The 15310-nt window shown below is 43.6% G+C and overlaps 1 protein-coding gene across 1 annotated transcript in view; it reads right to left on the minus strand.

Moving 5' to 3' along the window:
* The window catches only part of vac14 (vac14 homolog (S. cerevisiae)), a 454421-nt gene that overhangs the window by 283413 nt on the left and 155698 nt on the right, over positions 1 to 15310 (minus strand). The window contains exon 14 of the mRNA XM_063066634.1: positions 14384 to 14537. Within this exon, the coding sequence (XP_062922704.1) occupies positions 14384 to 14537 (154 nt within the window). The remainder of the gene's footprint in view (positions 1 to 14383; positions 14538 to 15310) is intronic.

The raw sequence follows: 15310 nt of genomic DNA on the forward strand, positions 1-15310 counted from the left end.
CAAGATTGAACTGGAAGGCAAAACTAGGCACTGTGAACAATCAGCAGAATTGTGTGGTAATGGAAAGATACTGATCTGAAAGATTAACCTTTTCTCTTCCCAAAGATGCTGCCTGACCTACTGAGTATACCTGGCACAATCCTTATAACACTGCAAATTCCTTAGTATTATCAAGCAGGGAAGAGGCAACCCTAGTCCAATATGCTGTGGAGGTGGAAACCCAGCGACACACAAAGTTTTTGAGAGGTAAGCTTGAGCTCAGCACATGAAGTCACATGCAACCCATTGAAATTGCCACGTAGAATAGTACAGCATAGGACAGGCCTTTTGGCCCATAAAGTTGTGCTGAACCAATTCAATTAGTAATCAAATGGCTAACTAAACTAACCCTTCTGCCTACATAATACCCATATCCTTCCACTCCACGCACACGGAGCAGCAAAAACAGCTTGCGATCATTAAAACTGGAAACTACATGTCCCAATTGGATTGAGAGGGAATTATAAATTAGCCATTATCAAATGGTGGAACAAACTCAGTGGCTGATTGGCCTAATTCTGCTCCTATGTCTTAGAGTCTTATTGATCAGCACAAAGCTCACCAGTCCCGCTACAAAGATGGACAACTCAACAAGCAATAAAGCAGCTGATGTGTATTTGAATAACAAAATAAAACCCATTAAATCTTAAAAAATTTACAACTAACTTGAAATAGTTAATAGCTGAAACTATAGCCAACTGTTCTTTAAAATAGTGAGCTTGCATAATAATTTAAATGCAAGTCTTTGAGGTATCTTTACTTCTTGGTAGCAAACAGGTTAAGGTCTTTGCATTGGTAATATACTCCCAGTGACCACATTATTGAGCACACCTGTACATCTGCTCATTAATACAAATATCTCAGCAACCGATTATATGGCAGCAACTTAATGCACAAAAGCATTCAGACATGGTCAAAAGGTTCAGTTGTTGTTCGGACCAAACATCAGAATTGGGAAGAAATGTAATCTAAGTGACTTTTGAATGATAGTTGGTGCCAGACAAGATGGTTTGAGCATCTCAAAAACTGCTGCTCCTGGGATTTTCACGCACAACAGTATATAGATTTCACAGGGAAACAAGAAAAACAGTAAGTGAGCAGCAGTTCTGTGGGCGAAAATGCTTTGCTAATGAGAGAGGTCAGAGGAGAATGGCCAGACTGATTCAAAACAACAAGACAGCGACAGTAACTCGGGTAACCACGCATTCAAAACAGTGGTGTGTAGCAGAGCATCTCTGAACACACAACACTTCGAATCCTGAAGTGGATAGCAGCAGAATACTACAAACATACAGAAATACACTCAGTGGCCACTTTATTAGGTGCAGGAGGCACTGGCAGTGATGCTGTCTTACCAATGAGACATTAAATCAAGGAGGGATGAGCTTATGGTACCACATTTTTTTTTGAAGAAGTGTAATAGAATTCCTTTTGGCATTCTGGCCAATATTTATCTTTCAATAAATCCAAAAATAGATTTTCATGCCATTGTCAAATTAGAACACAACACATAGGAGCAGAATTAGGCCATCTGGTCCATTGAGTCTGCTCTGCCAATCAATCATGGCTGATCCTTTTCTATCCTCTCCTCAATCCCAGTTCCCGGTCTTCTCCCTGTAACCTTTGATGCCATGTCCAATCAAGAACCTATCAATCTCTGTCTTAAATACACCCAACAACCTGGCCTCCACAGCTGCAAATTCCACAAATTCACCACCCCTCGGCTAAAGAAATTTCTCCGCATCTGTTTTGAAAGATGGCCCCTCTATCCTGAGGCTGTGCCCTCTTGTCCTAGACTCTCACACCATGGGAAACATCCTTTCCACATCTACTTTGTCTAGGCCTTTCAACATTCGAAAGGTTTCAATGAGATCCCTTCCAATCCTTCTATATTCCAGCGAGTACAGACCCAGAGCTATCAAAACGATCCTCACATGATAATCCTTTCATTCCTGGAATCATCTTTGTGAACTTCCTCTGGACTCTCTCCAATGCCAGCACATCTTTTCTAAGATGAGGGGCCCAAAACTGTTCACAATACTCAAGATGAGGCCTCACCAGTGCCTTATAAAGCCTCAGCATCACATCCTTGCCCTCGTATTCTAGACCTCTTGAAATGAATGCTAACATGGCATTTCCCTTTGTGATGCCAAACCAAGTTATCAGGTGATTGATGCTAATGAGAGAGATAAGGGAGACAATGGACAAACGTTCAAAATGTTAATGAGAGAGGAGACAGAGATTAACCGAAAAGAAACACAATTCAGAATATTGACAGACCGGTTGCTTTGAACCTGAACTGTTTGAAGTTTGATGGACAGGCGATACCCCAGCAGGGGGATAAAAGGAACAGGTTAGCTAAGGCACCGGACACACCACGAGATCACGAGACCCTGGAAGAGCGGTGTGCCCCAACAAGTTGGTAGGAGTTTGGAGGTCCGGTTCGTGGAAACCGACCATAGACTCACAGGGTGAAAAGGTACGATCGGTGGGAATCTGGTGTGTGCGTCCGCCCTTGCCTGGGTGCCGGATTCACCGCGGAAGAACGGTCGTATCCGGAACGGAGGGGTCACAGTCGGTGACCACAGCGGGATAGAAGGCATAAAAGGGTCTGCCCGAAACCAACTGCGAAGAACATCAAAGGTCTGCCTGAATCAAACTGCATCCCCCCCCCAACGACACAACAGCGATTACTGCGAACTGTACTGCTGAACTGAACTCTGCGTCACTTAAGGCTGATCATTTTACCCCTAGACTGCGATAGAACTTGGTTTGATTCCTATTACCCTAGTTCTGTGTACATGTGTGTATTATCATTGCTAACCTGTTGCCTTCATATCCTTACAATTAGAGTACTGTGTTACTTATTACTTTAATAAAACTTTATTAGTTCCTAGTAATCCAGACTCCAACGAGTGGTCCATTTCTGCTGGTTTGGCAACCCAGTTAAGGGGTACGTAACATAAGTGGGGGCTTGTCCGGGATTTTGAACGCCAAATTTGGGACTGGGTAAATTGACTGGGTTAAAATTCCTGAAAGAAATAAGGGGCAAACAGCAGAAATGGAGATTGAGGGATTTCTAAAGGCGCCAACCTTAGAGGCATTAGAGGATGCCAGGAAATCAGAATTGGCGACTGTTGCCAAACGGTTGAATCTTTTTAAGGGGAAGTCGACAATGAGGAAAGCAGAGACGCACAGAGCTATCATTGAGCATTATGTATCTAAAGGTGTGTTTCCCCAAGGGGAGCTGAAGGTGGTATCTATGGGCAAACCTGGTAGAGAAGCAGTACAGCTGCAGATGGAAAAATTGAGACTCGAGCACGAGTTCCGGGTAAAACAGCTGAAATGAGAAGAGAGGGATAGGCAGTTAGAATGAGGAGAGAGAGAGAAACAGAGGGAAAGGGAATTTGAGCTGGAGAAGTTAAGGATGACGGTAGCGCAGGGCCCCATGACGAACCAAGGTGGAGGGTTCAGGGCGACCCAGGAGGTTAGGCTGGTTCCCCCATTTGAGGAGGCCGATGTTGATCGGTACTTTCTACATTTTGAAAAAGTCGCTGCAAGTCAGGACTGGCCGAGGGATAAGTGGGCTGTTTTGCTTCAGAACGTACTTAAGGGGAAGGCTCAACAAGCTTACTCGGCATTGTCCGCAGAAGATGCCCAGAGGTATGATGTGGTGAAAGAGGCGATACTCAGGATTTATGAGTTGGTCCTGGAGGCATACCGGCAGAGGTTCCGGAATGTGAGGAAGCAGTGGGGCCGCACGTATTTAGAGTTTGCCCCTAAGGTGCAGGTGTATTGTGAGCGTTGGTGCGCCTCGAAAGGGGTCAACGGGGACTATGACAGACTGCTACAGCTAATACTGATTGAGCAGTTTAAAAGTTGTATGAGGCCCTATCTAGATGAGAAAGAGGCAGAAACTTTGGCCGCAACTGCTAAGTTAGCGGATGAGTACGCGTTAACACACACAGCGAAGTTTACCCCGAGTAAAAGCTACCACAAGGGTAGTCGAGAGGGCAGAAAGAGTCCGCCGGAAAAGCCAGAAAGTAAGCCGGGCACTAGTGAGAAGGATAAGGAAGACAGGAAGCAGTTTGATAGGAAGTCTCCTGGGGTCATATGTTATAATTGTGGGAAAGCCGGTCACTTTGCGTCCGGGTGCTTTGCCCCAAAGAAGGAGACGGGGAAAGGAAAAATGACGTCTCCGACTGGCTGTATTGAGCCGGCAAACAAACCGCTAGGGGAGAAGAGGTCTGATAGAGTTCAGGAAGGGCACGAGAAGTTTATTTCGGCCGGTTTGGTGTTGGTGAAGGAGGGGTCAAACCCAGTTCCAGTACGGATCTGGACAGACACTGGAGCTTGTCAGTCATTGATCTTAAGGAGTGTTTTAGACTTTAGTTCAGAGACCGAGACTGGGGAGGTCAGTGTGATAAAAGGCATTGGGAAAGAGACTGAAGCAGTACCTTTGCACCAGATACACCTAAAAAGCGACTTGGTCTCCAGACCAGTCATGATAGGGGTGAGGCCCGAACTACCGATGAAAGACGTGGAGGTCTTACTCGGTAATGACCTCGCCGGTGGAGAGGTGTACCCAGCAGTAAAACTGACAAGCAAACCTGCCAGGGTTGAAGACCCGCCCACAGACACACAGGCTTATTCCGTTTGCGCAGTGACTCGGCGCATGTCCAGAAAGGCTGCCGAAGCGAATGTAGATTTAGCTGAGATGTTTTTACCAGCCTTGTACCAGGAGGGGTTAGAAAGTGAGAAGAAGGAGCATAGTGGAGTAGAAGGAAGTGAGGGAATTGAGGTAGACTTATCGAGGAAGGAATTTATACAGGCACAGGAACGAGACGAGGAGCTAATGGTTTTGACGGAGACAGCTCTCTCTGAAGCAGAGTTAAAAAGGGAGCCAGTGGGCTATTATGTGAAGGAGGGAGTACTAATGAGGAAATGGAGACCAAGTACCGTGCCCGCAGATGAGGAATGGGGGGTGGTGCACCAGGTGGTAGTGCCGAAAATTTATGGGGATGAGATTTTTAACCTGGCCCACAAGATACCCCTCGGTGGACATTTTGGGGTGAGGAAAATAGCCAACAGCATCATGAAAGAGTTTTACTGGCCGAACATGAGGAAGGATGCTATTGAGTACTGTAGGCGTGAGCCGACACAGTTACAGCCTATTAATATGTTAACAGCTTGAAATGATAAGCGAGTAGACCTAGTCGGTGTTAACATAAAAATTAATCAGGCTCGGGTGCCACCTGAAAAGGGGAAAACCCATTTTGAAAAGATAAGTATGGTGCCGACCAGATGGGAGAACTCTATTGTTTTGGCCAACTTTGCTGATAAGGTCTCTCCCTTAACCCCTGAACAGAGCGAGCCGCCAATAAAGCTAATTAAGCGGCACGAGGCGATGCAAAGAGCCGGTACATGGTGTTGTCGACACATCAGGTCAGCCTAGTAAGCAACACCCTTATAGGATGATTAATTCAGTGACAAAAGGGCTAAAGAACGCAGAAGCGTACATTGACGATTTAGTGGTCTGGAGTGACACGTGGGAGGAGCACATTGTGGCAGTAGAGGAACTGTTTAAACGGCTGTTTGAAGCCAGCCTGACAGTGAACCTTGCAAAAAGTGAATTCGGCCACACAAAGGTCACTTATCTGGGATTTGTGGTAGGACAGGGGCAGCTGGCACCGATGCAGGCTAAGGTGCAGGCTATCTCTGAAGTCCCCACCCCGACAGACAAGAGATCCCTGAGAAGGTTCTTGGGGATGGTGGGGTACTATCGGAAGGTTTGCAAAAACTTTGCGGATATTACCCTCCCTCTTACTAAGCTCTTGCCAAAGATTGCGAAGTTTGTGTGGGACGACCTTTGTTATATTTGTCCGGCACGGAAACCACTGATAATTTACACTGATCACAACCCATTAGTGTTTTTGGCCACTATGAAGGATAAAAACGAAAGGTTACTAAGTTGGAGCCTGGTCTTACAGGAATTTGATATTAAAATAAAACATATAAAAGGAATGGACAATGTGATTGCTGACTGTCTGTCAAGGTGTTGAAAACTTAAAAGTTCTCTGTATTAGCCGAATAGCCTATGACCCTGGATATTAGTGTGTATCTAATCATGTATTCATGCCCATAATTTTTACCCCGGTAAAAATCATTTGAAGGGTAGGGGTGTGACGCCAAACCAAGTTATCAGACGATTGATGCTAATGAGAGAGATAAGTGAGACAATGGACAAATGTTCAAAATGTTAATGAGAGAGGAGACAGAGAAACGGAAAAGAAACACAATTCAGAATATCGACAGACCGGTTGCTTTGAACCTGAACTGTTTGAAGTTTGATGGACAGGCGATACCCCAGTGGGGGATAAGAAGAACAGGTTCACTAAGGCACGGGACACACCACGAGATCACGAGATAACGAGACCCTGGAAGAGCGGTGTGTCCCCACAAGTTGGTGGGAGTTTGGAGGTCCGGTTCGCGGGAACCGACCATAGGCTCACAGGGTGAAAAGGTACGATCGGTGGGAACCTGGTTTGTGTGTCTGCCCTTGCCTGGGTGCCGGGTTCACCGTGGAAGAACGGTCGTATCCGGAACGGAGGGGTCACAGTCGGTGACCACAGCGGGATAGAAGGCATAAAAGGGTCCGCCCGAAACCAACTGCGAAGAACATCAAAGGTCTGCCTGAATCAAACTGCATCCCCCCCACCCCCAACAGCACAACAGCGATTACTGCGAACTGTACTGCTGAACTGAACTCTGCGTCACTTAAGACTGATTATTTTACCCCTAGGCTGTGATAGAACTTGGTTTGATTCCTATTCTGTGTACATGTGTGTATTATCATTGCTAACCTGTTGCCTTACAATTAGAGTACTGTGTTACTTACTTCTTTAATAAAACTTTCTTAGTTCCTAGTAATCCAGACTCCAACAAGTGGTCCATTTCTGCTGGTTTGGCAACCCAGTTACGGGGTACATAACACCTTCCTCACCACCAACTCAACCTACAAGTTAACCCTCAGGGTGTTCTGTACAAGGACTCCCAAGTCCCTCTGCATCTCAGATTCCTGGATTTTCTCCCCGTTTGGAAAATAGTCCGCACATTTATTTCTACTACCAAAATGCATGACCATGCCTTTTCTAACATCGTATTTCATTTGCCACTTTCTTGCTCATTCTCCTAACCTAATTCCTTCTGCATCCTAGCTGTTTCCTCAACACTACCTGCTCCTCCACCAATCTGTGTATCATCTGCAAACTTGGCAACAAAGCCATTTATTCAATCATCTGAATCATTGATATACAGCATAAAAACTTGTCCCAACATCAACCCCTGCAGAGCTCCACTAGTCAATAGCAGCCAAACAGAAAAGGATCGTTTTATTTCCACTCACTGCCTCCTATCAATCAGCCAATGCTCTAACCATTTTATTAACTTTCCTGTAATACCATGGGCTCTTAACTTGGTAAGCAGCCTCGTGCGTGGCACCTTATCAAGGCCTTCTGAAAGTCCAAATATACAACATCCACTGCATCCCCTTTATCTATCCTACTTGAAATCTTCTCAAAGAATCCAACAGGTTCATCAGGCAGGATTTCCCCTGAAGGAAACCATGCTGACTTTGTGCTACCTTGTCCTGTGTCACCAAGTACTCCATCACCTCCTCATCCTTAACAACTGACTCTAACATTTCCCAAATACTGAGGTCAGATTAACTGGTCTATAATTTCCTTTCTGCTGCCTTCCTCTTTCCTTAAAGAGTGGAGTAACGTTTGAAATTTTCTAGTCCTCTGGTACTATGAAAGATCATTTCTAATGCCACCACAATCTGTAATGCTGCCTCTTCCAGAACCCTAGGGTGCAGTTCATCTGCTCCAGGTGACCTATGTACCTTTAGGTCTTCCAGCTTTTTGAGCACCTTCTCTCTTGTAATAACAACTTCACCTACTTCTCTTCTTTCACACACAACAATATCAGGCATACTGCTAGTGTCTTCCAAAGTGAAGACTGACACAAAATACTCATTTAGTTCATCTGCCATCTCCTTGTCCCCCGTTATTATTTCGCCTGCCTCATTTTCTAGCAGTCCTATATCCACTCTCATTTATCTTTTATTTTTAACATACTTGAAAAAACTTTTACTATACACTTTAATATTATTTGCTAGCTTGCTTTTATATTTCATCTTTTCCCTTCTAATGATTTTTTTAGTTGCTCTCTGTAGGTTTTTAAAAACTTTAAAATTCTCTAAATTCCCACTAATTTTTGTTCTGTTGTATGCCCTTTCTTTTGCTTTTACAATAGTTTTGACTTCCCCTGTCAGCCTCGGTTGTACTATTTTGCCATTTGAGTATTTCTTCATTTTTGGAATACACATGTCCTGCACCTTCCTCATTTTTCCCAAAGACACACGTCTTTGCTGCTCTGCTGACATCCCTGCCAGTAGCTCCTTCCAATTTGGTTGGCCAACTCCTCTCTCATCATCGTTATCATCATCATCATCATCATCAGGTGCCATGCCCAGTTTGAGCTTTGACTGCCATGGCTCACACACTCCTGTTTCGGGTCAAGTGGATCAATTCATTGGTATTCATTTCCAGTTCTCTGGCTGCTGTCTCCATCATCATTTGTCTTTGCCTTCCTCTTGCTTTCTTCCCTTTAATCTTTCCCATAATTACCGTGCATTCTAACTCCTCTTTCCTAATCACATGTCCAATGAAGTCACATTGCCTTTTCATGATCTCATACATTATTTCTCTTTTCGTGCTTGCTCTGTTCATGACATCCTCATTAGATATTCATTTCGTCCATGATATTCTTTGCATCCTCCTCAAAAACCACATCTCTGCTGCTTCAATTCATTTCCCCATGTTACTAGATATTATCCAATATTCTGAGCCATATAACATAACTGGATAAACGTTAATATTTCAGTGTTCTGAGCGGGTTGTCATGCCTAGTTTAGTGTTGGTCAGTATACTCTTCTTTCTCGTAAAGGTGTCTTTTGCCATCCCTATTCTTCTTTTGATGTCCATGTCGCACCTGCCATCTGACGTCACCCAGCTTCCTAATTAGCAAAAGTTCTGTACTTTCATACCACTGTAATTTCTCTTACTCCACTGAAATACTGCTACATCAGACTTTATTTTCTCCCTATCAAATTTCAAGTTGAACACCATCATATTGTGATCACTAGTTCCGAAGGGTTCTTTTACCTTAATCTCCCTAATCGCCTCCAGTTCATTGCATAACACCCAATCCAGTATAGCTGATCCCCTAGTAAGCTCAATGACAAACTGCTCTAAAAAGGTATTTCTTTGGCATTCAACAAACTCACTCTCTTGAGATCCATTACCAAACTGATTCTCCCAATCAACCTGCATGTTAAAATCTCCCATGACTACCATAACATTGCCCTTTTGACTCACCTTTTCTATTTTCAGTTGTAATCTACGCCTATCCCTCTGATATAATTTGTAACCTTGGACATTCAGCTCCCAACTACAACCATCTTCAGCATGATTCAGTGATGGCCATAACATCATACCTGGCAATCTGTAATGTTGCAACAAAATCATCCACCTTATTTCTTATTCTACGTACATTTAGATATAACACCTTAAATACCATATTTGCTATCATTTCTGACTTTGCATCCCTAATGATTTGATACTCAGCCTGTTGGCTGCAACTAAGTCCCATCACTTGCTTGCCCTTCCTGACAATCTGACTGCACACCATCTTCACTTTTTTCCATTCCTGAGACCCTTCACTCCAGTTCCCACCCCCCTCTCACCAAGTTAGTTTAAACCCTCCCCAACAGCTCTAACAAACCTGCCCGCGAGAATATTTGTCCCCCTCGGGTTCAGGTGCAACCCGTCACTTTTGAACAGGTCATACCTCCCCCAGAAGAGATCCCAATTATCCATGAACCTGAAGCCCTGCTCCCTGCACCAGCTTCTCAGCCACGCATTTATCTGCCAAATCATCTTGTTTCTACCCTCACTGGTGCGTGGTACAGGCAGCAATCTAGAAATTACTACCCGGGAGGTCCTGCTTCTCAGCTTTCTACCTAGCTCTCTAAATTCTCTTCTCAGGAACTCATTGATTTTCCTTCCTATGTCATTGGTACCAGTATATCTGGCCGCTCCATCACCCTCTCCAAAATGTTGTGGACGCGATCTGAGACATCCTTACATCCTTGACCCTGGCACCTGGGAGGCAACATACCATCCAGGCGTCCCATTCACGTCCACAGAATCTCCTGCCTGTTCCCCTCACTATCATGTCCCCTATCACTACCACTCCCTTATTTTCTCTCTTTCCTCTCTGCACCACCGACCCATGCTCAGCACCTGTAACCCAGTCGCCGTGGCATTCTCCCAGGAGGTCACCCCCTCAAAAGTATCCAAAGCGGTACACTTGTTTTTGAGGAGAATGGCCACAGGGCTCTGCTCTAACTGCCCATTTCCATTTCTCCTAAGAGTCACCCAGCTACTCTCCTCTTGCAACTTCGGGGTGACTACCTCCCTGTAACTTTGATAACTGTATCCTCACGCTCCTGTACAAGCCAAAGGTCATCCAGTTGCTGCTCCAGATCCCTAACTCGGTCTTCAAGGAGCTGCAGCCGGATGCACTTCACGCAGATGTAGTTCCCCGGGAGATTGTGGGTCTCCCAGTTCTCCAATATCCGACACGAAGAGCACACTCCAGCCATTTAAATGGCACAGTAAGAGAGGGAAAAAAAACAAAAAGGAAACTTTGACAGATACTTTGCACAGAGCTGACGCCTCTTCCAAGCCGAAGCCTGGTTTGAGCCAAAGTCTGTTGCTTCTACTCTTGCCACTGGCCTACTCCCGACAATGGCCCTCCACTTATCCCTTCTGTACTTTTAATTAGTTTGTAGAGCTCTGTTGACGCTGCTGATTGGCCATGTACAACAGACAAACACTCTCGAAGCTCCCTTTTTAAATAACCACCACTGAGCTGCGAGAAAGCCCTCTTAGTCAAGCTGTTGACACTGCTGATAGGCCACATACAGTAGTGTTTGTGGGAGCTCTCTGCCTGCAAAGTGTTTGTTACATTTGCTATGTTAAATATTTCTGACGCATGGTGGTTGTAGTCAGTTATAAAGTGCTTTGCAAGGTGATGAAAGGTGTATCCCACATGTACAAATCTCATTTCTTTCTGTTAAAACAATCAGATTTATATTTCAACAATTTGAAAGATTATCCAAAGCATTTATACTAATCAAGAAATTCTGAAATGCTGGATTTTTAAATCATGACGCATCAATCCTGCTCAAAAATAAATAATCTTTTATCGTGTAATAAATTAGTTTAATACCACTGAGTTGCTGTGTTCTCAGGACAATGCAAGGAACACAAAAACAGGAAATCTGGGAGCATTTAGCCAGGGCATAAAAAATGCTCTTTTCACAGAGGAAAGCTGCATGAAACATTTAAAGTCAGAAGAGCTTACTTGTTGTCATGGAAACAGAGGGAGACCAATTCTTCCTTCACAATAAGAGGCTGTGGTACTTTAGCTGATAAAGAAAATCCTACTTCAGCACAAATGTATAGCCAGCACAAATATTTGATGTGCACTGCAGTGTTTGAATAAAGGTGAAATGGGAACAATAATGCCAGTGTCAAGTCACAGAAGCCGAGGACAGAAACATGGGATATTTGCCTGATATGACAGGCAGAGCACAACCCATGGCAGGAAGGAGATAATTATCATCTGTTAATTCACCGGCTTCATTACACTTGACCTCTTTTAAACTACTGACGAGTGTTGGGTGAAGGTGTCAGATGCCAAGGCTGATGAGTGTGCAGGAAAGCAGCACAAAATCAGGAAGTAACGACTCAATAGCGCCAACTTTGGGTTATCAACACCTAAAGAGGAAAGGAGTTGATGTTTTGAAGCAATGGAAAAAATTAGTATAAGCAACCTTACCTCAACAGAGGAGGTACAGGGAGGAACAGCAGCTACTAATCCATTATGTTTGTTGCTCTGAATTTCCAGCACATGCAGAATCTCATGTTTATTATAAGTGATTGTGATACAAAGTTTCTGCTCCTGCCACAGAACTGAAATGAAGGGATTTAAACAAGGAATACTGGGAAAAGGGGCACCATTTAGAAGCTCCTAAGTTTAAGAATTTGCAAGAGAAAGGCAGGATGGCGGATGAGGCTCATGTAGCAATCGATCAGAAGGTTTGGAATTGTTTCTTGGTATGGATGGGAAATGGTAGTGGTCAGTTAATACAAAAGAATTGCAAGAGAGGCGGCCAATTCTCCCAAAGGAACAAGCATATTGGTTAACATAGTGCAACCAGGAGTAAAGTTTACTGGTCATCAATTCAATAGGAGCTGGGTCAAAACCTCAAGGAGTGCTCAAATTCACAAGAATGTTACCAAGACTCAGAGATAGTTGGGGGTTGGGCAGGTGAGGACTTTATTCCTAGGAACTGCAGGGTATCCTTACAGAAGTGGTATACACATAGGTGAATGCACACCTAGTCTTTCCCAGTGGAAGGGAATCAAAAATTGGAGGGCATAGATGCAGGGTGGGGGGGGGGGGGCGGGTGGTGTAATGAAAAAGACCTGGAGATTGTGAGAATATGGAATAAGCTGTCAGATGGAGTAGTTGAGGCAGAGGAAGTAACAACATTTAAAAGACACTTAATGGGGATATGGAAATGGGCCAAGCTTAGATGGACATCTTGGTAGACATGTACAATTTGGCCTGAAGGCCCTGCCTCTGTGCTCTATAACTAAGATAAAACCAGGGGAGAATTCTACAACAGAAAGTTACAAAAGTTGGCGCTAGGGCAGAATTTAGGTGCGTGTTCCGGCAGACTACAAGAAGGGGGAGAAACAACAGAGTAGTTGATCTAATGGCCTGAATCTCAGTGAGAAAATCATTTTTGAAATCTTGCACTGAGAAATGAGGGCGTAGGACATGGTGACCAGAGATACAGGGTGGTTTGCAATAGAGAAGTCTAGAATATCTTTGTAGCCCAGAATGAAGAGAATAGTGAGCAGCTTTCTCATAAGAGATATAGACTAGATAATACTTCATGAAGTCTTGCTAGGTCTGCTGGTGAATAAGTAAGCCAATTATGAGCTATCTACTACACTTTGCAGTTATCTGCCATGTCCAGATGAAGGATCTTGACCTGAAATATTTACTGTTCATTTTCCTATATAGATACTGTTTGATCTGCTGAATTCCTCCAGCAATTTGGTTTTTTCCATCTATCATATCCACTAGCTTTTGACCCTTGGATAAGACAAAGGTGATGAAAGCATAGGTAAGGAAAGAGGCTTATTGATCCTCGGGTATCAAACTTGGAGATAAGGGTGTAGTGATAGCTACATATTGGTAGCTATTGATCTGTCATGGTTAATAGAATGCCAAAAGGCAGGTCAGTAGAGATTTTTGATGTAAATTCATTGAAAAATGGGTTCAAAATTAAGTGTGAGTGGGAGGCTGATGTAGTGGAAAGAAAGAAAAGAATAATGCAGACAAAATACTCGAGGGAATTCAGCAGGTCGGCAGCACCTATGAAGAGGAATAAAAAGTTGACATTTCAGGCCAAGTCCCTTCATCAGCACTGGAAAGGAAGTGGGACAAAGTTAGAATAACAAGGTGAGAGGAGGAGAAGGAAGGAAGGAAGGAATACAAGCTAGAAGATGATAGGTGAAGGCAGGTGAGGGGGGCGGTGGTGGGTGGGTGGGGAGGACAGTGAAGTGAGAAATTGGGAGGTGATAGGCGGAACAGGTAAATGGCTGAGGAAGGAGGAGTTTGATAGGAGAGAAGAGTGGACCATGGGAGAAATGAATTAGGAGGCAATGTGAGAGAGTACAATTGAGCAGCTGACCAGGTAAAATCAGATTAAACTTCTTTGTCTGTCCCTTAACAACTACATTACTTCTCCCAATCAAAGATATCCTCTTTGTTCCATCCATTGTCCTTCCCATCTTCTCTACTACCTGAGCAAACTTGTTAGTCACTTAGTTCTGATGATGGGTCCCAGAACTAATGTTAACTACTTCTCTTTCTAAAGGTGCTACTGACCTGCTGTTTTTTTAAACTCAACATTCTGCAGAGTTTTCTTTAATTTTCATATATCAGATTTCTCATGAAAAGCCTTGTTACATTGAGGTGTTAAATCAATTCAAGTTGTAGGCACTTAACACACTACATAGATAGAGGGCTTGAAAATAAAAACACCTGGATGAAGTTTTATACAGTCATTTTACCTTATCACTATGCTTCTCAGTTGACCCATTGAACCCTGAAAATTGACCAACTTGGTACTTACTCGAAGAGTTCAATTGTGGGGAGGATGAAATAGGGATGTGCAGCTCCGATTGCCTATTTTGGGTGCTGATGCTTTCACTTGAATCATGTCCTTCTGTCTGACCTGCTGGAGATGAGGCAATTTCTGCCAGCACTTCCAAGTCTTTCAAGATCACCTGGAATCACACACCAAAGTTCAAGATAAACTTATTATCAAAGTACATATACCATATACAACTGTAAGATTCATTTTCTTGTAGGCACCCGCAGAAAAACAAAGAAATACAATAGAATCCATGAAAAACCAAAGACCGACAAACATCCAACGTGAAAAAGACAATCATGCAAATAATAAATAAACTATTGTTCTTTCAACACCCAAGAAAAAACAGTGAAATACACTACTGTTTAGAGCAGCGAGCACGTGTCCTTAATACACTTCCTTACAGGGAGTGAGAGAAAGAGAAAAGAAACTACAGTGGTGCGAGAAAGTTTGTGAACCCTGTAAAATCGCATGCCTCGATCAAAACAACTTTTAGAGGACCTTAGAAGAAGAATTGTAGAGATGCATGACACTGGAAAAGACTACAAAAGCAATTCTAAAGACCTAAGTGGTCATTAGTTCACAATAAGAGAAATTGTCTACAAATAGAGAACACTCAGTACTGTTGCTACTCTCCCCAGGAGTGGGCATCCTGCAAAAGTCACACCAAGAGCACAATGTGCAGTGATGAAGGAGGTGAAAAAGAACCCAAGGGTAACAGCAAAAGACCTGCTGAAATCTCTAGAACTTGCCAAACATGGTAGGACACCACAGAGGAAAACACTGCTCATTGATGCATGTCTCAAATTTGCAGAAGATCGCCTGGATGTTCTACAACGCTTTAGAGAAATGTTCTGTGGACAGATGAGACAAAAGTTGAACTTTTTGGCAGAAATGTACATTACT

This window comes from Mobula hypostoma, chromosome 14 (genome assembly GCF_963921235.1).
Source record: "Mobula hypostoma chromosome 14, sMobHyp1.1, whole genome shotgun sequence".
Lineage (NCBI taxonomy): Eukaryota > Metazoa > Chordata > Chondrichthyes > Myliobatiformes > Myliobatidae > Mobula > Mobula hypostoma.